This window comes from Pieris brassicae, chromosome 12, assembly GCF_905147105.1.
Source record: "Pieris brassicae chromosome 12, ilPieBrab1.1, whole genome shotgun sequence".
NCBI lineage: Eukaryota > Metazoa > Arthropoda > Insecta > Lepidoptera > Pieridae > Pieris > Pieris brassicae.
The window spans coordinates 10,090,090-10,117,316 of record NC_059676.1 but is presented as its reverse complement, the minus strand read 5'-3'; the positions used below and the strand labels follow the sequence as shown (position 1 = coordinate 10,117,316).

Genomic DNA, 27,227 nt, shown 5'->3' with positions numbered 1-27,227 from the left:
TTTTATGCCCCTCCCAATCTAACATAATTTGTTATAGTAAAAAAAAAAATTGTTCACTTAAGAAACTCAAATTAATTTTATTAATGTTTCTAACAAAATCCCTTAACAATCTTATTGCCCCTGTAGGGCGCGAGCCCCATATTGGGTCTACTTACGATGTAAAGAAGATATTTTAGAGCAATAGTATAAACACAAGTTCTATCATATAGTTCACGAACTACTCGAACTATTCGAACGATTTCGACTTAGAACCTGTTCACGAAGACACGACTGGAGAACCGCGAGAACGAACGCTGACAGTTTTATGACAGAAATATGTGTATCTGTGGGTTCTATTGATAAATAAAATTGGAATTTAAAGTATTCCGGCTGTTGTCAAGAAGAAGAAGAAAGTTGTCTCTACACAAAGACATCATTCAACATAACTAGCCTAACTATTAATAAGTAATTTAAAACTAACATAATTTACTTAAAGTATATCTAATATTAATAAATATATATAAACATTCTGAGTAGTGATTACAGCTCTGTACACAACAGATAACGGCTCAATCCTTGCAATGGGTTTTAAGAAATGTGCAAACATAATATTACATTGGTAAAATACCTACGAAAATTCAAAATATTAACAAAATCTCGGCTCCAATATTTTTTCTATGGACGCAATTAATAGTCGTTCTTGAATAATTATAGTGAAGACATCGTTCCTAGACCGATGGCTCAGGCTGATCACCTGGTCTCTACTAAAAATAGATAGAAAAACAAATACAATCTGAAATAAAATCCCATCTAGGGTTGAAGCGCCACAGAAGTAAACAAAAGAACGAGACAGGGAGATCCATAGGACGAATCCTAGCTTTAGACGACGCGGTGTAAGAAGGAGAAGATATGCCCTACCTATGTAGTGTATACTGCACTGAAGGTGTTTGAGCACAAGATGCCGGTGAGGTCCCGGTAGAAGGAGCCTGGAGCCTCGGAAACGCGACTTTGAAGGAACTACTCGAGGTGGTTTTAGCGGATATTGCTCACCCAGTCTAAAATAGCAGAGATACTGTTGTGGGTTGAGTTCTATATACTCCAGCAACTTTTGGGGGCAGGGAAATTGCAGATTGGATATAAAAGAGGGCGCGGCTGGGTTCGTTCTTTATATTAAAAAAAAATTAGAAACACCAATTTGGGGGTTTGTGATATTGCTTTCTAGAAGCCCTCAAATGCTATGGGTTTGGCATTGGCATGTTATAACGATTATTACCCTTGAAGTTTATTACGACCACACCCCAGCCTGACCCTAATTTAAAATTCACACACTATGTCATTAATAACAGTATTTTTTTAATTATTGTTTACTTTATTATTGGATAAAAAAAAATGGAAAATGTTCATTTTATTATACAGACTTTTGAATTAAAATTTTACCGTTTATTTAAATACATTTGAACAGAGACCCTTAAATATGATTCAGAAACGAGACATTATAAGTCTGACTCTCATACGTAAACCAATACGTTTTTTTTAACATACGGGACCTACTTACGTCTGTATATGTATAAAACTTAGTTTTGCCTAAACAGTAAAGAAAATCTTCGTCTTAATATTGTGTTGGGCACTTCAAGGATAACCGTTCAAATGGTTATCCAAGCACTTTTGGATAATGTCCTACGATGAAAAGTTAATAAAATAAACAGTTAATGCTAATTAGAGAGGGCTGGAATGGATTACTTGGATTATTAACAGCTTTGTGGCCAAATAAAACTATTATAAAATTAACAGATTTTTATAATTACCAGAAAACCTTTTTTATCCAATAATCTTTTCAAATTTTTATTTTTAAGGATGGCGAAACATCTGATATTGCGCGCGTTTCCAGCCTTTTAAGAATTGGTACGCTCTTTTCTTAGAGGAGGTTAAATTGGTTCGGAAATACCTCAGTGGGCAGTTCCACATGATGGTAGTGGGCGGCAAAAACTGCCTTAAAACAACGCTTAGTTGTGGAACGACGGATGCCGAGGTGATCCGGGTGAAATTTCATATTCTGCTTCGACGTTCGATGTTGAAACTCGCATTCGCCTACCTACGCATCACAATTAGGTGCCTCCCCCCGGCTAGGAGTCGAGAAAATTATTAAGCTGAGAGTAAGCGATGGACGCTTCGAGGATAATCCAAGAAAATAAATATATGTATATGTTAAAATGGGCAGTTTCACTACAACATAAAGGCTGGAACTTTCAAGGGAGAAATTTAATTTATTAAATTATACAAGCTGACTAAAAAGTCATCCAAACAATTTGGCTGGCTCTTCTTTAGACAAGAGAATACATGATGCGAGACCAACAAGTCAATTCAACTTCATAATTGCTGAATATCTTCGTAACTGTATCTAAAGCTGTAGTAGAATAGCTACACTCAATGTAGCATGTATGACCTCTAATAGGCAACGATGGCGAAACGCCGTAAAGCCTTCTAGTACCACTACTACATAGCGATCACGACCGCTCTGTCAAGAGTCTACCGGAGAAGAAAAAATAATATTAGTAATACGTGTTAAATACAATAACTAAAACACAATTTAAATTTATGGTAAAAGTGTGAAAATCTCTTGAGTACAATCATGTTTATTGCTCATAAATCATTATCTAGCATAACATATCTTTATATGTACAGTGAACTAGAGAAACGTTTTCCTTATCTTGAGTTAAACGTGTGTTCAGCATGTATCCATTTTTGTCTTTTGTGTTCCTACATTTCATAAATACACAAGAATCATATACATATGCCCCTCGCAACTCTTAAAAAGATGTCAATCGAGCTGATTTTAACACACAATTACACACGTACACACGACGCACTTTCTATCATATTATGAAGTCAGTAAATTCTCAATAAAGCGGAAATATTTGTATTTTTGTTTGAATGTGTCTAATGTTTTTACACTACAAGATCGAATTAAAAATTCTACCACTATTAGAAAGCTGCATCTTTACTGACTGATATAGTCTATATAACATTTAGTAAAAAAATAGGTATCCGTAATAAAAATGCAATAATATAACCCAAGCTACGAAAAATTCACCATAAAAATCTAACTTTTGGTGATAGACAAAAGAAAATTGCACAGTATTATGGAATATATCAATATCTACAAAACCCATGGGCAATTGTATGATGGCCAATGGCCGAACTCCAAAACATGAAATTATTTTGCTACCACAAAATAAAATAACGTCAAATGTTGTGTATGAGGAAGATCTTCAAATAAATATCTTCTATAATATTATGAAATTGGCGTATTTCGTACTGGCCACTTTAATCACGATGTTCTCCTCTTTGGTAAGGAATTCCAAATTCAAATTTGTACAGCTATTTACTCATGTATTTGTGCTTCGATGACCGTCTTCATTTGTTTTTTTCTTCTGTTTTTTTCTGTTTGCGTCACTCATTTTACAAAATGGAAAACTTAAAGTATCGCATTATTTCCGAGTACGAGTTCCGCCGTGGCACTAGTGCTGCGGAAACGACTCGAAGGGTGAATGGTGTGTATGGCGGTCATGTTGCAAAAGAAAACACAGTTCGTTTTTGGTTCCAACGTTTTCGTTCTGGAAATTTCGAACTGCAGAACAAGCCCTTGTTCCTCCCATACAAAACGCCAATTTCATATGTAAGGACCTAATATTATAGATAGAAAGTTTAGCCTTTTGAATTTTTGTTTTTATTTTTAATAATTGATTATAATCAAACTAATAATTCCAAAACCGTTTAAAAAATCTTAAAACCTATAGAGTATTTTACAATTTACTAATGTCGGAAATTCTACGTAAATTTTGTTACGAATTTAAAAATGTACTAGATATATATTGGTTGTTAAGTAAAATCTGTGTATTAATTAGATTATGAATGTGTGTATCTAATAATCTTAATTATATATCAAATATATATAGTCCGACTTCGTAGAATTTCCACTACCACGAGATCGGTATTTACGCGAGTGTAACGGGGCATTGATATAGTTAGTTTACGTGTTTATAAATAATTTTTTTTGTCGTAGTGGCTACTTAGATATACATTTAACTCTATTGTTAGACGCTAGTAGTTCTTTTCCTGCGCGTATATACGACATCTGACAATATTTGTTCAGAAATCTACAGACTATATAATACGTACATAGACTATATTTTAAAATTCCTTTTTAGATCATAAATTTAAATACTCGTTTAAGTTGGGTTCATATAGTACAAATAATTCCTTGTAACGTAATTGTAACTGCAGCTTTTGGCAATATCTACTACACAGACTACAGATTATCTACATTTTGTATAATATTAGGTCCTTGCATATGAAATTCGCGTTTTGTATGGGAGGAACAAAAAGTCGAATATTTTTAAATATAATATGTTTAATTAATCAAAGTATGAACCATTGTGTTCTATGCACTTTTGCCATCTCATATGTAGTTCATTGATCCCTTTACTAAAAAAAACCAGTCGGACGGGAATCAATAAAATCTGTGAAGGCGATTTGGACTGCCTCATCAGAGTTAAATTTTTTCCCTTGCAAGAAATTGTCCAAATTTAAAAAAAATGGTAATCTGTTGGAGCAAGTTCCGGGGAGTACGGAGGATGTCTTAGACATTCCAATTGAAGCACTTCTAATTTGGTAGCCGTCTGTTGTGCAGTGTGTGGTCTAGCGTTGTCGTGAAGTAGCAGTGGCGTGGAGCGATTGACCAGCCTAGGTTGTTTAGCCGCTAGCTTTTCCATCATGGTTTGCAATTGCTGACAATAGACATCAGCCGTAATAGTCTGGCCAGATTTGAGAAAACTGCAATGAACTAGTCCACCAAACGCTTACAAGTAATTTTTGGGGTTAATTTTTCGCTTGGGGCAGGATTTGGCTGGCTGGCCAGGATCCAACCATTGCGCTGAGCGCTTCCGATTATCGTAAAGAATCCATTTTTCATCACAGGTAATGATGTGGTTTAAAATACCTTCATTATTGTGCCGGTTCAGTAATGTAACGCAGCAGTCGACGCGCGTTTGCCGGTTTGCTTCAGTCAATTCGTGAGGTACCCACCTTTCAAGCTTTTTAATCTTCCCAATTTGCTTCAAGTGAATTAAAACAGTTTTATCACTAACACCGCAGCCTGCAGCTAACTCGGACGTGGTTTGCGATGGATCCGCTTCCACAATAGCCTTCAATACTTCATTATCAACTTGGGTCTCAGGCCGTCCACGGGGCTTGTTCTGCAGGTCGAAATTTCCAGAACGAAAATGTTGGAACCAAAACTGAACTGTGTTTTCTTTTGCAACATGACCGCCATACACATCATTCACCCTTCGAGTCGTTTCCGCAGCTCTAGTGCCACGGCGGAACTCGTAATGCGATACTTTAAGTTTTCCATTTTGTAAAATGAGTGACGCAAACAGAAAAAAACAAATGAATGACGGTCATCGAAGCACAAATACATGAGTAAATAGCTGTACAAATTTGAATTTGGAATTCCTTACCAAAGAGGAGAACATCGTGATTAAAGTGGCCAGTACGAAATACGCCAATTTCATATGTAAGGACCTAATATAACGAATAAACACGAATTGTTACATTTCTGTCGAAACGAAACTTGTCTGTTTTTGTGATAGAAGAGTACAAACACGAATATTTCGAAAGTCTAATACGGACATTGACACTAATTAGTAGCTTTTACCAGTAAGAACAGGGATCCGCGGCATAGGCGAAAATATGTTTACCGAATTCAATTACTGTCGGTTTTCTTTCTCTGTCAGCGCTAAACGCTAGCGAATTACATTTTGTGTCCATTTAAAATCTCCAATCAAAAGTTCTTAGCTTCTTGTAAGCGATTTTAATGCTTTATATATATAATTCTTCTGCACGTGTGTATGCCACAGAACTCCTCTTAAGCGGCTGGACCGATTTGAATTATTTTTAGTATGTGTTTGGGTGGCGCCCTGGGTGGTTTGGATTCACAAATCAGCCCGGCAGATGGCGCTGCTTTCAGGTTATTTATATATACAGTAAATTAACAGCTGGTATATATATGTTTGTAATTAAGCTCCTTAACGGCTGGACAGATTTTGATGAGTGATTTACTGTGTTAGATTTTTTATTTTTGTATGTACACGCGGTACAGGAAAATGTCTTTGGGATCCGCTAGTTTTAAAACACGTTCGATGAATAATATAATAAAAACGAAAGTCACGGTAAATGTAAGTTTATAAGTATACTATAAATTTTCTTAATAGACAATTTTATACTTAGTAAGAAGTGCAATATCCTTGAAATGTGTCAAATGCCATATTTTAAATTATCGCATATCTTATTTGTAATTTAATTAATTTTAAATTTTTTGTTATCATTTTTACCCGTTAATATTTATAATATAATTAATATTAAGTACGTATAATTGTCAAAGTTTATATTTATTAATTTTCAATTATTATCATAAATATCATATCTTAATAATATATAATGGTGTTTAATGTTGTTTGAATTGCTACAGTTCGAATTGGGAATATGTATTAAGATTTTTCGTAGATACTGATTGATGATATGAAAAATTTTCGTGATTTCTTGAAATAATAAAAAAAAACACACCAGACCGGGAGTTGAATGTCAAAATTGAATAAAATAAACGCAAATGATAAGAGATCTTTCAGAAATCATAGACAATGATGATATATTTACTATATTTAGCATATATATATTATACATAGCTCGATAATTGTGGTGGAACTACGAAACGAGACTTCAAGGCGGGTCCTATATCCAAATACCTTTCGTAATACGAAACATAGATTCCTCTTAACCCGGTTGTAAAACAGACTTCTGTGCCATATGTTCTATACGGAGTTTAAGAATTGTAGAAAAGTAGAGACATTCGTGTAGTGGCCTCGTGGAAAAACTAACCGTTATTGCAAAGGATGGCAACATTTTTCTGTCTGTTTCCTTTTTGTGTCGGCTTCAAGCAATTATTGTTTTCCAGATATTTATTACATTCTTTATTTCGACGTATAGACCGATCATAGAACATTGACTAATTACGTATACAAATAGAATAATTAAAAATATACTTTTTTTTAGGAAGGTTTATTGGCTAGAAAATAAACGTACTATTTAGCATCGAATGGCGAAAATTATTGTTTTTTAACGCATTAAAAATAATTTTGATGACAACTATGTTTATAGATTTCGAAACATTACCTGTTAAATATTTGTATGTCTGCCTTAAATAAGACGCAAACTTGTGTGTGTATTATACATAAATACCGTTTCAATTTTTCAAAGAGATAAAGGCAGAAAAATCATATTTTCATTTAAAGGAAATTTGGAATCTGCTATCAATATGTGTACTACGGCTCTAAAATTTAAACATACATAAGAATAGTTTATATTATAATTTATACAAATTAATATAGAATATTTGTTTGTAAATATATTTTGAGCACAAATTCATACCTTGAGTTATCTTTAAAACTATGCCTTATTTTTTCTAATCTAAACAAAACACACTAATTAGTTGATAACGATAAAAATGATAACACTTCACTCAATAAAGTAGCGGAAAACGCGTCGCTGCATTTAAAATAATCCATTCAAAGAAAACTGGCAATATTCCAAGATATTTTTTTAAATCCGCAAACCAAATCATAAACAATAAACTCACGAAAACAAACGTTATCCGCGCAAAAAACCTCTTTTGTTTTTATTATTCGAAATTCGAATGTTTACGAGCACACACGTTCGCTGCGTTTCGCGCGCTTTCTGAGACTAGCTGACAAATAAAATAGCGCATTTTTTATCAACATGCAATGTTATCAATGAAGTTAGAATTAGTTATGGAAAATTATTGTTGCACAATAACGTCGAAGATACATAAATTATGTATATAGGCAATAAATAAATGAACTTATGACAACACAATCCAGTGGAGCTACAACTCTTTACGAGTATTACGACTTTATGGAATGTGACTTATGCCTTGGCGTTGTGTCGAAGTGTGATTTTTCTCTGCATCTACTGCGCGTTGTTTTGTATTCTGCTGACGTCCGATGCTGAAACTCAGCTGCAGGTATATTCGAACATCTACTCTGAACAGTCGCGATGGTAAATGTGGTAGATATATCATAATAGATTATTTATTTTTATTAATAGTATACTAGTAAGGCCTTTTTTTAATATTTTCCTGATTTCGTTTTATTAGTTTTGTCTAAATAACTTTATTAGTATTTATACACTTCTTGCTAAATTTATCTAATTTAATTTCTTTTATTTGCCGGAAAAAAGATCGCTCGAGGCCGCCAGTTGCCCTACTTTTTATTTAATTATGTCAATTGTATTTATATTTCTGTATGCCACGATATAAAATCTTATAAAATAATCAACCAAAAAAGAATAGGTGGAAATGAAAGAATAAATGGCTTCTCGTCTCAAAGTATTAGTAGCGAATATTATAGTGAATGAAAAGCATTGAATTGTCATTAATGTTAAAGTAACACGCAGAGAGAATATTGCGCTGCGCAATTTTCTCTGCGCAGATGTTTCAATCCAAAGATTCTAAATTTAAAATATCATTTCACGCGGTCCATCACTTGACATTGACAATTTCATAAGTAAACACTTCCTCTGTGTTTTATTTAGGAGTTGTTTTATTTAACTTGATAAAAGAAGATATTTATTTATTTTATATTACTTTCTGCCTATATGCGCATTTAACATTCGCTCGAACGGTGAAGAAAACATCGAGAGGAAACTTCTTGCTTTAGACCCAAAAAATCGACACGTGATTCACACAGGGAACCCAACGTACCCGTTAGTTTGACAAATGATGCATGAAACAGATACAAAAATCTGAGGCGCTTTTTTTTAATAATAACAGCAGCTACAAGATGCATCACCTTGACATCCGTCATTCCACAAGTGAGCATTTTTTCAGGCAGTTTTTGCCGCGTCCACCACTATGTGGAACGAGCTTTCCACTGACGTTTTACCGCACCAAGTCGACTTAGGGTCCTTTAAGAAGCGCGTACCAATTCCTAAAAGGCCGGCAACTCGCTCGCGAACCCTCTGGCATTGAGTGTCCATGGGCGGCGGTATCACTTAACAACAGATGCGTCTCCTACCCGTTTGTCCTCTGTTATGTAAAAAATGCACTTGAATGAATAATTTTCAGTCTCTACTGAACTTTATGATGAGCACCAGTCATGGATGTTGTGTTTATCGTCATAAATTTACTGAACAAATCCTTATATTTATATAAAACATATTTTGGTCTTCACACTTTACTTTGTGATAATAAAAAATAACATCAATTATAATGTGTTTAAGTGTTTTCTTTGTGTGTTTGCCTGTGGATTTAGAGCATGTCATGACGCCATCGCAAAATTTATTTAAAAACTGACTCAACAGAAATAACAGAAAATGACAATTTACAATATATCATTTCATTGTCTTTTTCTGTAATATAAGGAAATATAATTTTATCGTAAAAAATAAAATAAAATGGCCACATATCCACAGATCACTCTATTTTAAAAGAGTAATTATTGAGAGCCCATTCTTCTCCACTCTTCTACCTTTCGGAAGAGGCAACTAGAGTCATTTTTTTAACTTTTAAAAGTGCCTAATAGGCCTTATGGAAATGATTTGACTTTGTCGTTTTTATGAGTCAATCATTTTAATCATACGTGTCATACTCGAGTTACTTTAAAAACAAATGAAGTTACCAAAATGGTTGCTTACGAGTAAGAATGAAAGAACGTTTTGTTCAAAGATATTGAAATACAGTTCTCGACAGTTATTAATTAGACACTTAACATGCAACACTTATCATAAACGCATAAACAATCTATTTATAGTAAAAGGAAACTTAAAATTATATGAGTTTTATTTATTACGAGTTGAGAAGCGTAAAATGTTTATTAAAAATAATATGATATGTTTTCCAACACATAAATATGCAGCGTTTACAATATTCATAACCTACATAGTAATAATTATAGTAATTTTAAATACTGCCTGATATATAGTTCCGGTGACCACAGAGCTGGTGCTTTCCTCGCTCAACGAATAAGTATCCCAATACAGCAAGAAATACAAATACTGCCAGCATTAAGGTGCCATAGTGAACAAACCTTTTAATTTTTTTTTTCTCACCATCAACTCGTTTTATAGAACATAGCTCCGAACTAATGAAATGTCTAATAAACTAAAAAATTATTAGTAGTCTTAGTTGCATCTCCTTCTTTGAAGTGTGATTTTGTCTCGAGTGATCATGTGTCGATTTGTATGTGTGTGTGCTTGTGTGTGATTTTGGGAGTAAGACATTACGGTTTTCTAGTAATGATTGCCTTTATCGTACAAAAATTTATTGCGAGCATATAAATAAAAATTCATTCATAACTATATGAATATACTTAGTCTGGCTACAATTGAAAATTAACAAAATATTACATTTGAATTTAGAATCTGTCATTTATATCATTGTTCATTGGGTTTTCTCATTTTGGCGCCAATACATTGTACAATATTTTTCGATATTTAAATGGAGTGTATATATGCATTTTCACAAAGTAGGTATGGAGCCAATACTAATTTTAAAACTCTCCATACGCTTGGTATTAGTAAATGTTTGTGTACCGGCTATTATTAGGTATAACGAGACCTCCTCTGTTTGTGACATAGAAAGATCTGGCCGTCCACGTAGTGTTTGTACGAAAACGGTGGTCAAAGTAGTAAGGGAAATAATTAGAGAACAAATCCTGTCCGAAAGCAAAAGATTCTAGCTCGGGAGATGAAGATAGCACCTAGAACCCTGTCTCTTATTTTAAAAGATGACTAAGGACTTGTAACGTGTAAGAGTCATTACTTAACTGACTATTTAAAAAAGAATAGGGCGGTAAAACCGAAACTATTACTGAAGCGGTACCCAAGGGGAGGTCACAGAACAAAATTGTTCACGGACGAGATTTTCTTTACAATTGAGCAACATTTTAACAAACAATATGACCGTATTTATGGTCAAAGCTCTAAGGAAGATTTTAAATTAGTCGACAGAGTGCAACGTGGGCTCGTACAACGTATCCGACTACAGTGATGGTTTGGTGGCGTATTAGCTATGAAGGAGTGACTGAGCCATACTTTTATGAACAAGGTATCAGAACATCGGCACAAGTGTTTCAAGATACCATTCATGAGAAGGTAGTGATGTCCCTTAACAATACCATGTTCAATAACCAAGAATGGTCTTTCCAGCAAGACTCAGCGGGTCATAAAGCTCGGTCTACGCAGTCTTGGCTGGAAACGAACGTTTTGGACTTCATTAGAGCTGAAGACAGGCCGTCGTCTAATCCCGATCCTAATACGTTGGATTATGATTTATATGTCAATTTTAGAGAGTACGACTTACGCTAAATGCCATGACAATTTCCAAATTACCCCTTACACAATCCGTACGATTGGGAGTGAAGAATTATCTCATGGAAAGAGTGTGTGATTCGATTGGTATCTGGCCTCAATGTTTAAAGGACTGTATTGCAGCCAATTTTCGATTCTGAGTAAAACGACAGGTAGAATGGAAGAAATAAAGAGTATATTACAATCAATGCAAGAGGCAGTCAACCAACAAGAACTTGAGATCCCGGATATTAAGGAAGATATTAAAGAGATTATTAATCAAAGCATAAGTAAAAAGTTTATAGAGTTAGAAAACCAAAACAAAATCTTAGAAGAAAAACTTGAAATGCAAACAAGTAAAATAACCAAGTAGAGCGAATCTCACTGGTCTTCCTTTTTCTACTAGTATGAAAAAATTAATTTCTAAAAGACTCAAAACACTGGCTCTGAAAGATCAAGAAGGAAAACCAGTCATCGTCACCGGAGTCGATAGAAGACAACCGCGACACAAATAAAATTAGAAAAGCACCGAAAGAATTAAATAAAAACAACCACATTGATAACTACTTGACAAAAACAACAAATTCAAAACGTGCCGCTTTAGAAGAAGCTACAGCATCTCTAAACATCGCAGAATAACAATTACAAACGCCCCCTACACCTCTCCTAACACGGCTAGTCACCGCGTGAGAAAAAGACTAGAACCCTTCAACTTGCCAAAAACTATACATATGCATATACAACGTAAAAACATTAGTTTCACCTCAACGTCTGATACTATAAAAACACATTATCCAATATTAAATATGACATTAAAGGGCTATCTGAAACCAGAAGGATGGGACAGGAGATGATAGAAGATGAGGATTATATCCTATACTACACAGGGAAGACAAAGGGTCATTTCGGTGTAAGGTTTCTAATCAAAAAGAAATATTGATAATTGATAATAGGGATATCAGAACGAGTCTGTCTCTTAATTCTGAAATTTGATACATTATATATACCAATTGTATAAGTCTATGCCCCTACATGTGACGCACCGGACGAGGACGTCAATACCTTTTATGAGAATATCGAAGAAGTACAAAACCTACCTCATGGAAAAATAATCATTATGGGAGATTTTAACTCCAAAATTGGCCAGAGACAAAATATCGAGCCCTCAATCATGGGCCCTATTGCTATGGAACCAGCAGCTCCAGGAGTGACCTACTACTGCAATATGCGAAAGGAAATAGACACACTATCATAAACACAATATTTAAAAAAGAATACTAAGAACCTATGGACTTGGATGACTCCAGGCCAACGACATAAAAATAAAATAGATATATTCTGAGCAACGTTCCTAATTTCTTCTCGAATATGGAAACAAATCATAAATAATAAAATCTTCCAAAGAGAGCATATTTTCAAAAACAAAACAAAATACGTTCGTGGCAGCGTACGATAGAAAGGAGTATTCTCGGTATTCAATTACGCAACAAATATAAAAGTGAAAATATTCGCAGAAAAACCAATATTATTGATGCTCAGCAATATGCCCTTAAACTTAAATGGAGATGGGCAGGCCACGTAGCCCGTTGTACAGATGACAGATGGTCTAATGCAGTAACCGAATGGACTGGTCCAAAAAGTAAAAAAGGAACAAATGAAGACCAATGGAGTGATGGGCCGACGGGATCGAGAGGGTGGCTGCAAAAAATTGAATGACGATGGCACAAAATAAATTAGGGTGGAAAAAGTTGGAGGAGGCCCTCTCCCAGACAGGGGCCGCATCCTATTTAAAATTGTAATTTTATCATTTTTTATCAAATGTATGTCAAAGATGTGGAATAAAGGCTTATTATTATTATTGTAGCCAATGGAGACCACTTCGAATAAGATTTTTATATTTTAAATTGTTTTATATTTATGTAATAAATATATTAGTAAATAAACACATCGCATTTGGTAGTGATAAATGAGCCATATAGTTATTCATACATTCATATTATATAACATTGAGAATGAGCAATCGCTTATATTCTTTACAAGTGACAGACGTGTCACTTAGTTTTAAGAACTTAAAAAATAAATTAAGTTCAGTTTTTAGTTAGTCCAGCGTCGCAATCCCACAACCCCTAATTTTATGTTATAAGACCTTGTTTCTAACGATTAAAGACACACGGGGCAAGTCGAGAATATTCCTTGGCCCCACTTACTTGACTTGACACTGACTTGACAAGACACCAGCTGCGCGCTGCAAGTTGAGCTCTCTGTCTCCAAGAGCTTAAAATACCGCCCCCGTACCGCCCTACTAGCAGGGTGCGAAGAAGCACACCACCCGAAGGGAGCATACGCCCCGAACGGGTCCAAACACCCCCCTCAAATGTAACGAGATCTTTGAAGATTAAATTAAATTGGTCTTTACCATTCTCACTGGTGTCTATTTGAAAATTAATACGTATTAATGTAATATTTTGCTCCTGCAAGAAAAGTGCGAGCAAAACCCCGTTTATACATTTGATTTTGATAGATCGTTTTTTCCATATACTCTATTAGTATTTGTTCGTACGGTGAATTGAAGAAACTGAAATGACGAATGGTGGCCCTTCTATATGTATATATCCCTTATAAATCTAGCTTATTAATAAAAACAATTATATCAACTCCAACATCAAATAAGTTGTGCTATCAACTTTCAGACATTTTACGTGAAATATTTCCGACAATAATACTATTTAAAATACTTACAAATTCCTAAAATCTTGTAGGTCGCTCTTCATGCATCTTTTCTTCTTCTCTTCTATACTTCTATACACGCCCTCAAACCTCTGTAATCTCCTTGAATCGAATTCTGTGTCGTTTAGACTGACATCTGCGTGCCCATCGCATTTATTTTCATTAAGAACAAATACTTTGTTTATTTCACCTTCCATCTGTAAGGTTTAGGCTGTGTGTCATATTGTGTATTATAAAAAAATATTTCTATTGATGTAATAAAACTGACTTTTTTACTTAATTATAATTTCTCTCGAGAAATCTCATGGCGCAGTCGATTTTTAAGAATGTTGACTTAGATGCAAAGACCTACTTGAAAAGCAAAAAAAAATATATAAATTAATTATAAAATGGTATTTGTTGCCTTATTTCTAAGAGATTTGTGACTCCTTTTATTCAAGAGGAGAGAGGGGCGTGAGGACAAAAGAGGCCGTGCAAAACGCGGCTATGTGCTTACAGAAATACAGGCCGCTATTGAGCGTATTTGTGACGTAACTTCGGTAGACGTGTCTAACGAAATTTGACTACATGAAAATAGAAATGGCACAAGCATTTTCGAAGAAAATACAATTACAAAAAATTAAATAACAATATTGAAAAAAAAATATTGTCTAATATTTGGAGGAAGAACAGAAAATTTGCAATATATTGTTTTTTGGTCTGAAAGAAAACGAATAATCTCGAAACGCGCTGGAAACTATTAAAGTTTACAGGAAATTATTAAAGCAGATTTAAAAATCTACTTGGAACCCAATGATAATTATATTTTCTTTGTTGAAGTCGATATAATGCACCATACCTTCAACAAATGAAACAAAATTCGACCAATCCTCAGGGATTTTGCTTTAAACTTAAAAAGAAGTGACAATTTAAAAATGAGAAAGAGTCTGGAAGGTATCGTGTACCAACATTACCGAAGAGTTTCCTACATAAATGTAAAAAACGAAAAGAACTGAAGTCTATATAAGCTAAGAATAGCTCTTTCTAACTTCTAGAAGAAAGAGCGCAAGAAAACCTGGTCTACATAAAACATGATCTATTGATAGTAAAAGAGGGAAACCAAAACAATGATAAAAGAAAATGGGAACTATCGAATCACCGCAAAGCAATAATAAGACCAACAGGAAATATGCATTTGATTTAATGAGACCCAGGTCAAACTCTATTTCTAACATTAAATAACTTAATAACAGCAACCATTAGCAGAACAACTTCAATACGGCTGGGCCATCCTTAAGTCTAAGAAGAAATAATAAACTGTTCATTGCAACGATAAACTTTAATAACTGATACCAGGTTGAGTTCGAAGAAACCATAAGGTTTATAATGTGGTACGTTATTAGTCTTTGCGAAGTCAAAAGAATGGGAGAAGACGTGAATATAATGAATACATATTTTATTTCTGGCAAACAACAAAGTATATATGGAATGGGCTTCTTAGAAAAAAATAAACTTATGATAAAATAATTAGTTTCAAGGAATTTCTGATACCAAAGGAACCTGAACCAAACTTTTAGCATTTATTTTAGTTCTGTATTGGTAATTTTTAATTATTTATGTCGTTTACGAAGATTATAAATACAACATATATAAATTATTTTGTATTTAAAATATGTATGTATTTGGTTAGTTTGTTCAATAACCAAATACCTAAAGAGGATTTAAAATCGATAACGATTTATAAATAATAAGATTCATTAATTTTATTCTTACATTTACTTTGAAATCAATTAAAAATCGACTGGAATAAAACTCGTTCTATTCGTTGCTCTTTAAGATCTTCATATTTGAGATACATATTTCAATAAATTGTCACAAATACGCTGCATTTTTCAAAATTGACGTTAAATATGAAGGAATAGGTAATAAGCGTTAATAATTTTTGCATCCATCATAATTTATCAATAAAAACGTACGTAAATTAATATTAATTACTGTTTTAACTCACCTTTTAAATTACGAAAGCAAAGAACTAATCAAAGCTGGTCGAAGTGTAGACTTCGTAAGTCATTCGTTCTTAAGTATTGTAGAATAACTTAGCTTGAATACCAACAATTGTTAAATACAGTCAACGTTTGAAACGAAATAAAATATACATTGAACAAATGAAGATAATATTTACGAAAAGAGCACGTACTGAAGGCGCATTCATAATGGTGTCACGCATAATATAACACACGGCTCGGTCGTTCGTTTTTAGCACAAAAATGAAATAAGACAATTTTATAATTGTTTATGTCTGTGTTTCATATGATTTTTGAGTCTGCTTAAGGATCATACTAACTTTTATGAAGATGTTATACCTAATACGTAGTCGGTCCCATGATGATAATGATAAAAACAAAAGTACTGTTCAGTTTTAAATGAGTGATATATCAATTTATAGTACATTAATTGAGAAATGGAAATAGCAATTTATTCGAAACGACCTGCCTTATTTTTAATACAGGCAATTAAGCACCGCGGCCAGTCGTCTATCGCAACACCTACCATATTCATGTCGATTTCAGTGACTGATTTTTAAGTTGACTTTCTAAATTTGTATGGGTTTATCACAGACCTTCCTCTCTAAGACCTAAAAAAAATTATAGTCCAAAGGATTAAGATCCGGACTGGAGGAAAGCCAATCCACATGTCTATTTAAGTCAATATTTGAACACTCAAACAGGCTTGAGTGCTCTTGGCTTTGTGTGCAGGCGCAGTGTCCTGCTAGAACAAGAATTGATGTCCCGCATATAGCGTACTGGGCTGGTCTTTAGCAAGCCGGTCCAAAACCATCTCTTGGTACCCTTTTGCGCTGGTTTTGACCCCCTTTTCTCATAAAAGAACCACAGTTGGCCCGTAATGGGACACTCCCAACCAGACCATTACTGATGGTGAATGATGTCCATGTTGCGCCCTCGGAACTTTATTTTCAGCTTTTTTAGAACTCTTAGCGCCTCTATCATTAAGTTTGTTGTATTTTTCTTCAATATTGAAAATGTTTTCGTCAGTAAAGAGGATATCACGGTGTGGGTTTTTCGCGTACTGCTTTAACAACACCCGTTATTTCTTAAGCCTTATTGCTTGTAGATGAGCATTATGTAAGTGCCCACTCTTTTTTTGTATGCTCATAGACCAAGATCTTCATTTAAAACCTTTTTTACTGTTTTCCTACTGACAACCAACTGCAATGACAGCGGTTTTCTTTCAATGTCCACTCCATCGTGAAAAATTACGGAAAGTGAAACAATAAAAACAGTAACGGTCAAACATTCAAAAATGGAATGCAATATTTTTTTTATACAATCATGTTCGAAATTTAAAAATAATGTGGCAGTGACAGAACTTTGGGACCAACTACGTATATTCATCCGGCAACTTACCATCGTCTCTTTTGATGCCTGTTGGCTCCAAAATGGCTGGAACATTGCGAGCGAGACGTATGATGTTGTTGAGCTCAGCGTGGCGAGAAAACCTACCTGCACAGGACTGACAATGAAGGCCATGATGTCCAAGGCTACTTACTTCAAATCCATAGGGACACAATAGCAGCATTATTATATAAAAACCAAATGTGTAATAAATAATAATAGTAAAATATAATACTTTTAAATATTGGCGAGTCTGTGCGTACGCATACGTTTTCGTGTGTGTGTGGGTGTGAGAGTGTATGCGTGACCGTTGACTTAATATGTATATTATTTTGTATAAGAGTCCATTGTTTTATTTAAAATGACAAATTGAGAAAATAAATTATAACACAAAAGAGTTACATAAATAAAAGATATACTAAAAAATTTGGAATATTACCAAAAACATCAAAATTTCGCGTGAAGTGGTTAAGTTAGAGCTAAAGAAAGGAATATTATAACTGAAGCAGACTGACAAAATCGTATAAACGAACTTCTCGTCTCTGCTTAGGGTAGTAAGTACTTAGCTTTATGGTTTGTTTCATTTAGTTATTGTGTATGACTACTGTAATTTAAAAAATCTGTAGTGTGAACGCTGCTTAACCATCCAAAACACAATACTCGTTCCAGAACAGTTCAAATACTTCATGCAAGTAATTGATTTCGTTACACTTAAAAAGAACACACGATATACAAAAAACACATTAGGTACTAGAATTAAGTTCGGTGGCGTTTGTTGTATGGATATGTTCAAATATATGTTAAATGAAACTGTGTAACAACTGACTTTAATCGTTTAAAATATGATATTATAACCAACATACAATTACGGGCAGTAGGGTAGCGACGCTAACAAATACTAACTTGGCTTATCTAGGAGTTCATAAATCTGAATAACACTTATGTTATTGGACATTATCGGTAACGATAATGTTAAATTACAATTTATGAGTGTGGTAAAAACTAAAGGGCTCATATTGGCTTCAAGTGTGCGATGATTGTTTACACTTTGTTTACGCTTTTAATTATTAACGAATATATATGTAACTTAACTAACGATAGGTTACATAACTCACGCATGTGATTCAATGATCAATGTGCACAACATTACAATGATAAACGAAATAATACAATAAATAGACAATTTAAACGACAGTAATTAAGATTAAGAAATACAAATTTTAAAGCAATTATGCAATTTAAAAATGTACTATATATGTATTTGGAATTGTTATTGGTGACGGAAGAAATACAGCATCTTACGCCTGAAGACATCCAATCCTCAAAGCGTCGTTTACTGATCGAGATCTGTTTAGAGGAGCATCACAGCATTGACTGGTTTTTCAAATGTTCTTCCAAGTGTTTCAAATTATTTAAAATTTTGTAAACAAAGAAATGTATGAATGAAAAGATGACTTAACTATTTATACAATTATAGGTCCTGTCCAAAGGCAGGTACTTAGTAGTGTTTCCAACTCGGACATCATGCAGTAACTTTGTAACAACAGATGCAATAATAAAGTTATCATCGCTGAAATTCGAGAGCAATGAAATGAAAAATATGCAATCCAGCTTCTAGATGCATTCATCATATTTTTTTCCTAGTGCCTTTAATGACAGTAGCACAAAAATACATTAAGAATTACTTAAATATTAACGATGAATTTTCGATATCACAAAAAGGTTTTTACATAGAACCCCTACATGAGGCACGCCATCTGGCAGATCGGTGGCCAACGAGCTAGTCAAGTCTCCCCTTTCCTAAAAATGGCCTTTATTTGCTTAAACTCAGTTCTGGTGGGCTTACTGTCTCCCGCCGTGCCCGGCGACAACTACTCCAGAAATATCATGATTTTTCTGATTTACTTAAACGACCTCCCATTCTTTTTCAACGGAGTTCATGAGATGCTATTGTTTGCTGATGACTTCACTTTTATTTAATTTGACTAGGAAAAACGTATTATTGGACGATGTAATTAATCTAAATAACTTACTGCTTAATGAGAATAAGATAAAATGTATTAGATTTATAACTACTAGCGTAAAGCGAGATATTGGTAAACTGAAAGATAAGGACAATGAACTAAACTTTGTTGACAAAACTGTATTTCTAGACATAACCATAGATAGTAAACTCCAGTGGGACATAGAGACTCTTTCGAATAGTCTAAGCTCTGTAGCATATGCAGTAAAGAAAATCCGACAGTTTACTGATGAAGGACACGTCTAGAATTGTTTATCATAGCTACTTTCACAGCGTTATGTCGTACGGTATTCTAATGTGGGGTGTTGCTGCAGAGGTTCAATCCATATTAGTGCTGCAGAGCTGTTCGGGGTATTTGTTGTGTTTCTCCGCGGGAGTCGGTACGGAATAAGTTTCAGGAATTAAATATTATGACACTATCTGGTCAATATATTATTGAAGCTTTGTCGTATGTACAAAATCGATTTTAAAAGAAATTGTAACTTTCACCAGTATAATACTCGAAACAGAACCAATTTGAGTGTACGACCAGGCTCCAGAAGATAAACCACTCCTTACATGGAAATTGTATTCGTTTTTACAACAAACTCCAAAGGGAAATTAGAGAATCATCACTAAATATATTCAAAGCTCTCGTTAAACTTAAATTAATCAATAAAGCTTTTTATAAATTTGAAGAATATTTTAATGATCCGAATCCTTGGGATTGATTTGCTCCAATTCAAACGATTTGTATGACTCAAAACTTAGTGATTAAAAAAGAGTGGCGGAAAGTTTCTTGCCAGTTCTTTTTGTCCGCTCTACGCCCTTGTCGTGCGAACTGGTAGTAAATGTTAATTTACAATTAATTTAACTTATTTTCTTACGTTCATAAGTGTACATGTTTACCTATATGAATGAATTTATTTTGAGTTGATTCATAGGAAAGTCAGAGCTCATTAGCCGGCGGGACCCACGCTACCTCTTGTGCTACTTACTATACCTTACTAACATACCTGATAATTCTGGAGAAACTTTTTTCCAGCTGCGATCTGTATGAGCAAGAACTCGAGTAGCCCATCCAGGGATATTGTGTCCAGCTCCAGATCGCACCTGCCTTGCGATTCTGTAACTCACTTTTCACACTATCACACCGGATTCTGCTCTCAAATAACTCGTCAAGAAGTCATTTTGCAATTTGGCATTCTGATATATAATAACCGACGACAAAAGCGCCGCTCCAGTGAGATTGTTTACATTTGTAACTAAAATTCGACAGTTACGCCCAAAAATTGTTAATCTCCAATGTATCGGCTTGATTCTCTCAATCTGCACTGAGACATTGCGTCTCTATGCGTTTTCTACAAAGTGTATTATGTGTGTGATCCGTCCAGCCTCATTTGAACACCGTACGTGTCAATTCAAAATTTCATCAGAATCACATTGATGGCTGAAAGTATTTCACAGTCCGCTTAGTACCCTTAAGGACTGTATCAATCAGGGAAAAGGGTGCTACAATCTCCAACTATTTAAAGTAAGAGTACTCCCTCAGAGCACCGCGCACCCACTAAAAATCCCTGGGCTACGATGACTGTTCTTTTTGGGTGTCACGACTCCCGGCTCGTTTGCCATTCTTTTAAAAAGAATTCTAGTAATGTCATTTGACATCTCAAGTCAATTAAAATCAGCAGTGATGTCGATTTATGATGTCAAATTAAAAGTTGCTCTTTCCTAGGTGATTTACAAGTTAATTAGCTATTTAGTTGTTTACTATAAAAACATTCTAACATAGCACAATTTATATGTATTTCGCGGTAATTTCTAAAAATAATATTTGTTTTTTTATCTAAAATATATTGATAAGTATTAGACTTAGTAAAATTGAACTTGGTTGTCGACACAGAAAGCCCGTTTCCAATTTGAACCTCTATTTCAAGATATAATCGATGTTAATACTTAAAAAGCTATTATATCAATATTATATCGAAGAAAATGTAGACGAAACGACCACGGTGTTGATTACATTCGCCTTTTTTATTAGAATTAATTAATTTATTTTTAAATTCATTTGTATTCACGAAACCTTGAATATTTGATGCTATATGCACGTAATGTCTGATAAATAGATGAACTAAGGTAACCACTTTGATTATTTATAGGAATAAAATTATAATTTTTATTTCTGAACCAATTTTTCGATGCATTCTTGATCATGCCTTGTCTCCAGCAGACAAGGCGACAAAAAACGAGAAATGTAGCTCCCTCAAATGACCAAGGATGTTCCTCCTTAAGTTTTATAGTTTTTTTTGTCAAATATTAGTATTTTATTACTAACATTATGTATGTAATAATTTCAGAGTACCAAATGTTCAAAATTCTTGGTTGTAATAACTTGGTTTCAACTTTGAAAAATAATATCACATTTGTATCAATTACCCTGGATGAAGAAAGACACGACAGTGCAGTCACAGTTTAGGTTCCTATACTTTCATTAATATTAGTATTTATTTATTTACAGAAAAATAATTCTCCTAAAAATAATTATTCTATTTAAATATCAATAATTCTCCACTCCTCATATAAGTTTTAGGAATTAACTTTAAAATTTCTTTTGGTGGTAACCCATATGCGATGTCTTCACCCGTTGGGGGATGTATAACATTTAGCAATTTTTCATTTTCACTAGTAGATATATTATTGATTACGGTTTTCGTTAGTATTATCATTTATTACCTTTTCAGTTATTGTTATTTCTTGAGGTTGACGTTCTTCCATGGAGTAATGTAAGTATCTTTGTAAAATTTGTAGATAAAGCGCCCATTTTTCGCGATCATCCAATTTACTTGATATAATTTTTTCAATTTCTAAATCCAATCTACTTTGCGGTGTTGCTTTATTTTCATTCTGATGTTTAAGTTTATCAAGTCTTGCTCAACAGGAAGCATTGTTTTGTGTTCATTGTGATTTGTTAAAACAACTTACAAGGGTGCTTAAAATCGTACCCAAAATTATTGGAAGGGATCCTTCTTGTAATTACTTTTTCCTGTATTCAAAACTTTTTCCCTGATAAGATGACGTAAGATATTTTTAATTATTTTTAATTTTGTTTTTGTATTATATTTTAAAGGTACTTTTCCTTGTAAAACATTGTAAATACATTTACATAAACAGTTTATTTCTTGATTATTACAAGACTTTAATAATATCCTACGATGTTTGGGTTTTAATTTATGTAAAGCCGATAACAATTCCTTATGAGTTGTTATTCGTTGATACACGATTCATTACTGACTTAAGAGTTGTTGATTACAAAGATACTTATACCTTTTTACAAAAATTACTAGATTCAAATATTTTAGATTTTATGAGGAGTGCATAATTTTTTTATATAATAGGCGGGCAAACGAGCCCGCGGAACGACCAAAAAGGGCAGTCATCGCAGCCCGTGGACACCTATTTTTAGTGGGTGCGTTGCCGGCCTTTGATGGTGGAGTACGCTCGAATTTTGAAGAGTTGGTGGTCGTATCTCTCAGGGAAGATCCCCGCCGAGAGTCGATTCCACAGTTCGCTAGTTCGCAAAAGAAAATGCTTTGTGACACGGACTGTGGAAGATTTCCAGCCATCAAGGTGGTGTTGGTGAAATTTAGAATGAATACGGCTCGTACGGTGCTGAAACGAGGCAGCCAGAGATCACCCCAAACAATTCTTCAGAACACTCACCGTAGTACACTTTATAGAAAACGCAAAGAGACGCAATGTCTCTGCGTAGAGAGAGAGAATCAAGCCGATCAGTAAGACATTAGAGATTGACAATTCGCTGAATTTGATCATCAGTGTTTTGTTTCAAAACAATCATTAAATAACCTTGAGCTTCTATAGTAGCATCGGCATATGAATCTTCAATAAACTTCGTGTCGTCCGGTGAAACTTTTCTTGCTAGAAATCGTATTTGTGTTTTGTCACGGCGATTTATAAAATAAATAATGTAACTTGAATTAAGTGAAATGTCGCGCTGTCTTTCTTGATGAAAGTTCTTCCTTGATAAGTTTTGGGTTATGTAAAAAACACTTAAATTTCTATGGTGACTACTTTGTCTAAAAATATCAACAACACAACCATCAGATTTTCTCATTAAGTCATCTATTATAATCAAATGTGGATTTTTACCATCAAACATATGCAATTCCGGTAGTCCTTGGTGGTAATTTACTCCGGGTATGTTATAAAGCGGCTGCATTCTATCATAACACCATGTAATTTCTAAAAAAATCTCGTTACATATACTACTTTTATGCTTAATGAAATTTTCAACAAAGTTAGATTATCCACACCCACTACACAAGGTATGAGTGTAATGAATCATTATTTTTTCATCAAGGAAAGGAATAAAACAAAGTTGATATGTTAAAAACAATTTATTTATATGAAATATACAGAAAAATGTAAGTATAATAATACAATATTAATGTATATATGTAAAACACAAATCTATTTTGACATAAAAATGTACAGTGCGTTATATACAATAATGATTAACTTAATTACATAGTAATGATTTCGTAATGACTTTATAGGTAACGTATCAATTTTGTTTGGTCAAATGTACCGCTTAGCGACATTAAAAGATAAATCTTATTTATTTCCTGTGTAAAAATTGTATGTGTTAATGATCTAAACAGATACATTTTACAATAACGTACGTTTTTATTAAAAAAACAGGACTTATAATTACTTAATGTTATTTTTTTGTAATACATTTATTTACACCATTCGGTTTCGTCACCCCCTTGTCATCAACATGTATTGCATACATTTTAGATTTACCGAACTTTTTACGAACTCTGTAAAAAATCTTTTTTTCCAACTGTTTTTTTTTTGTTTAATTTTGGGAAATTAAAAATATTTTTTTCATGATAATCAGAAGTATAGTAAATATCACCATAAAAGTTATTTGTGAATATTTGATAAATAAGACTATCGGTATCTGTGTACAGTAATTTTACATTGGAATTAAATTTAGTTTGCATATAGTTGTAATGAAAATTATACATCAATGTTTTGGAAATATCTAGACCACAAAACAGGTTTTCAGAAAAAACTGATAAACTGTGAAAATATGGTTGGGCAACCAAATCTCGGGCTCCTAAAACTTTTCCATTATTTTTCCAATGCGTTAATAGTTTGACATTCACGCGTTTTTCTATGTTATGTAAGACCGTGGAGGTCTTTCCAAAAACAACATTATACATGATTTTATAGAAATCTTTTTCAAACTCCGAATTGGCTTTAGCTCTTAATTGAGATTAAATCTATATAAGTTTTTAACTATGGACATTGTTTGAATTTAAATATCCTATGAATTTTAATTAATGTTAACCCAATTTTTAAACATTGAAATAAATTCTCCGTTCTTGGCGATTCCTTTAAGATCTCTGCAGTTGTGCTATGGAATTCACTTCCCGTCCCTATTCGCTTAGCTCCTTCTCTATCTACCTTTAAATTTCTTCTGTACAAACATTACCTGTCCACATCCTATCCCTAACTTTCTTCCCAACTACTTATTAACTGACGTGAGACTGATCTTAAATTATCGTGATTTATGTTTCTTTTTACTTTCTATTTTTAATGTATCATCTTTTCAGTTTAGTTTTTTTTTGTTCCTGTTTAGTTTTGTATTAATAAATGTGTATAACATTTATTTTTGCACTACTTTCCTATCTTATATAATTTAATACCTTTTTATTTTTTCTTTACTCACAGTGATTGCCTGGATGAGGCCGCCAGTTGCCTCCTTTTGATTTAATTATGTTCAATTTTTTTATATTGTAGTGTTACGAAGTGTAAATAAATCAATAAATTTCGGTAATGTATAGCCCATACTTATCAGTAAAATGTGGATAATAAATACAATACAAATACGATACGAATGCGACATGGTTTTTAATTAAATTCATTACTTTTTAAAGACAGGACTTTTTTCAGGACAGGTTCCTAAGATATGTATTATAGGTTTTCTGAATAATACAGCATGCAACGGTAGTTTTGTTAAAAATCCTTTCACCTTTGTAAATTTTGGTATTTGCCCATTTAGCCTATATATAGATTGTCAACAGATACCTTTTAAATCGTTACAAACATCATTTCCAAACGATGTATTTACTAGCGCATACCACACCCTGTACTCAGGCAGCGGTATACATTTTCTTAACGAAGGTAATAGAATATCGAGGGAGCAATATTCAAATGGGTACTGTTTACTAGCTTTTGATTTAACACCTGACTTGTCGGCTAGCTCTAATGTGCATTGGAATCTTGTACGCCATGGTAGTGTAAGAATGGAAGTAAGATTCGAGAGCGCATTGACTGAAACAATTAACTGTGTAGTTTACGCAGAGTTTTCAAATGTTATAGAAATAGATAAGAACAGAAATGAATGTGTGGATTTTAGTAGTTAAGCAATCACTTATGTAATTATTATGATATTAAGAATTATAAAATATAACGTAAACGAATATGACATGGTTTTTATTTGCCTTTATTACGTTTTTTATAAATAGACTCATTACTTATGTTGAGATCATATTATGTGTGTTTAAATACATATACATATAAGTACAAATATGAATTGATAGTAATAAATGTAGTCAGTAAAAGAGTGAAAGAGTAGGGGAGTAAACGCGTCTTAAAGTATGAACACGCTAGAAGTGCAAATGAGTCTTCGTAGAATACATCCCAGCCTCCAGAGCAACGTATATCCTTCAAATCGATTGCCGATGTATGCTCAGATGCCAGTAATTATCATATGCTATCTTGACCCTGATTCACAGCCGGGATCTCATTCATATAAACGTCGAAAGAGTTAGGGAAAACTTTTTGACGTAAACCTATTGAAGCAATAGAAAGATTTTTAAGGAGGAATTGTTGCATGTGGAGGTACAATATCGTTACAGTTCAGGATTATCTATCAGCGGTGTGGTGAGTACTGCTTGGTATATGTATCAGTGAATAATGATATGGTACTAGTAAATTTGTATAGGAATATAATGAACATATAAATAAAATAATAATACCTGAATAAAAATGTTTTATTTATAATGTAAGCCTTGCACCTAATTATATTATAGATAGTGGTGTTAATGTAGGTTAGGTATATTTATTGTTGTTTGTATAGACCTGTAGGTTAGGTATAGTTTTTTAATTTTTCATTTAGAGCCATAGATTTGTTTGATGTAGGAACTAGATAATTATAGCGATGCATTCGTATTGAGTCATTAATGTCTGTATATGTCGTTTAGATTATTAGCCGCTTCACAAGCTACACCAGCTCGGTTGTTGGTTCCATGTAGATTGGAAGGCCAGTGTGTCTGATCTATCTATCTACAGAATTTAGCCAATATCATAATGTCGAGAAACAAAATATAACATTATACACAATATCGCAAGTGATGAGTTAATTTGTATCTGTTGTATTAATCGATGTAAGAAAAAAATTTCTTCTGCGTTTTCTAAAGGTTATTAATATATTTATTTGTCGTCGGTGGTTATGTAAATAGATAATAATAGATGAACTAAAATAATAGACAAACTCGTAAATAGTGGGAAACTTAATATTAATTTGTAATTTTAGGAGGTTTGTTCCAAACGGAGTATTAAATGCATGTTTTAATGCTTTGTTTTGGACAACTTGTAGGCTGTTTAAGTTAGTA

The 27,227-nt window shown here is 33.5% G+C and overlaps 1 protein-coding gene across 8 annotated transcripts in view; it reads right to left on the bottom strand.

Annotated features, from left to right (window-relative positions):
* LOC123717053 (P protein-like) overlaps positions 1-17,608 on the bottom strand; it is a 56,546-nt gene extending 38,938 nt beyond the window's left edge. For 4 of the 8 annotated variants that reach the window (XM_045672818.1, XM_045672819.1, XM_045672816.1 and 1 more), the window contains exon 1: positions 7,673-7,921. Coding sequence is in view for 2 of the 8 variants with exons in the window: in XM_045672814.1 (XP_045528770.1) it covers positions 14,140-14,324; positions 17,532-17,576 (230 nt within the window). In the remaining 6 variants the exon portion in view is untranslated. Of the gene's footprint in view, positions 1-7,209; positions 7,367-7,464; positions 7,922-14,139; positions 14,325-16,114; positions 16,241-17,531 lie in introns of those variants that run through there. The other 4 variants (XM_045672814.1, XM_045672815.1, XM_045672820.1 and 1 more) reach the window with 4 other exon arrangements.
* Positions 17,609-27,227: the final 9,619 nt, after the last annotated feature.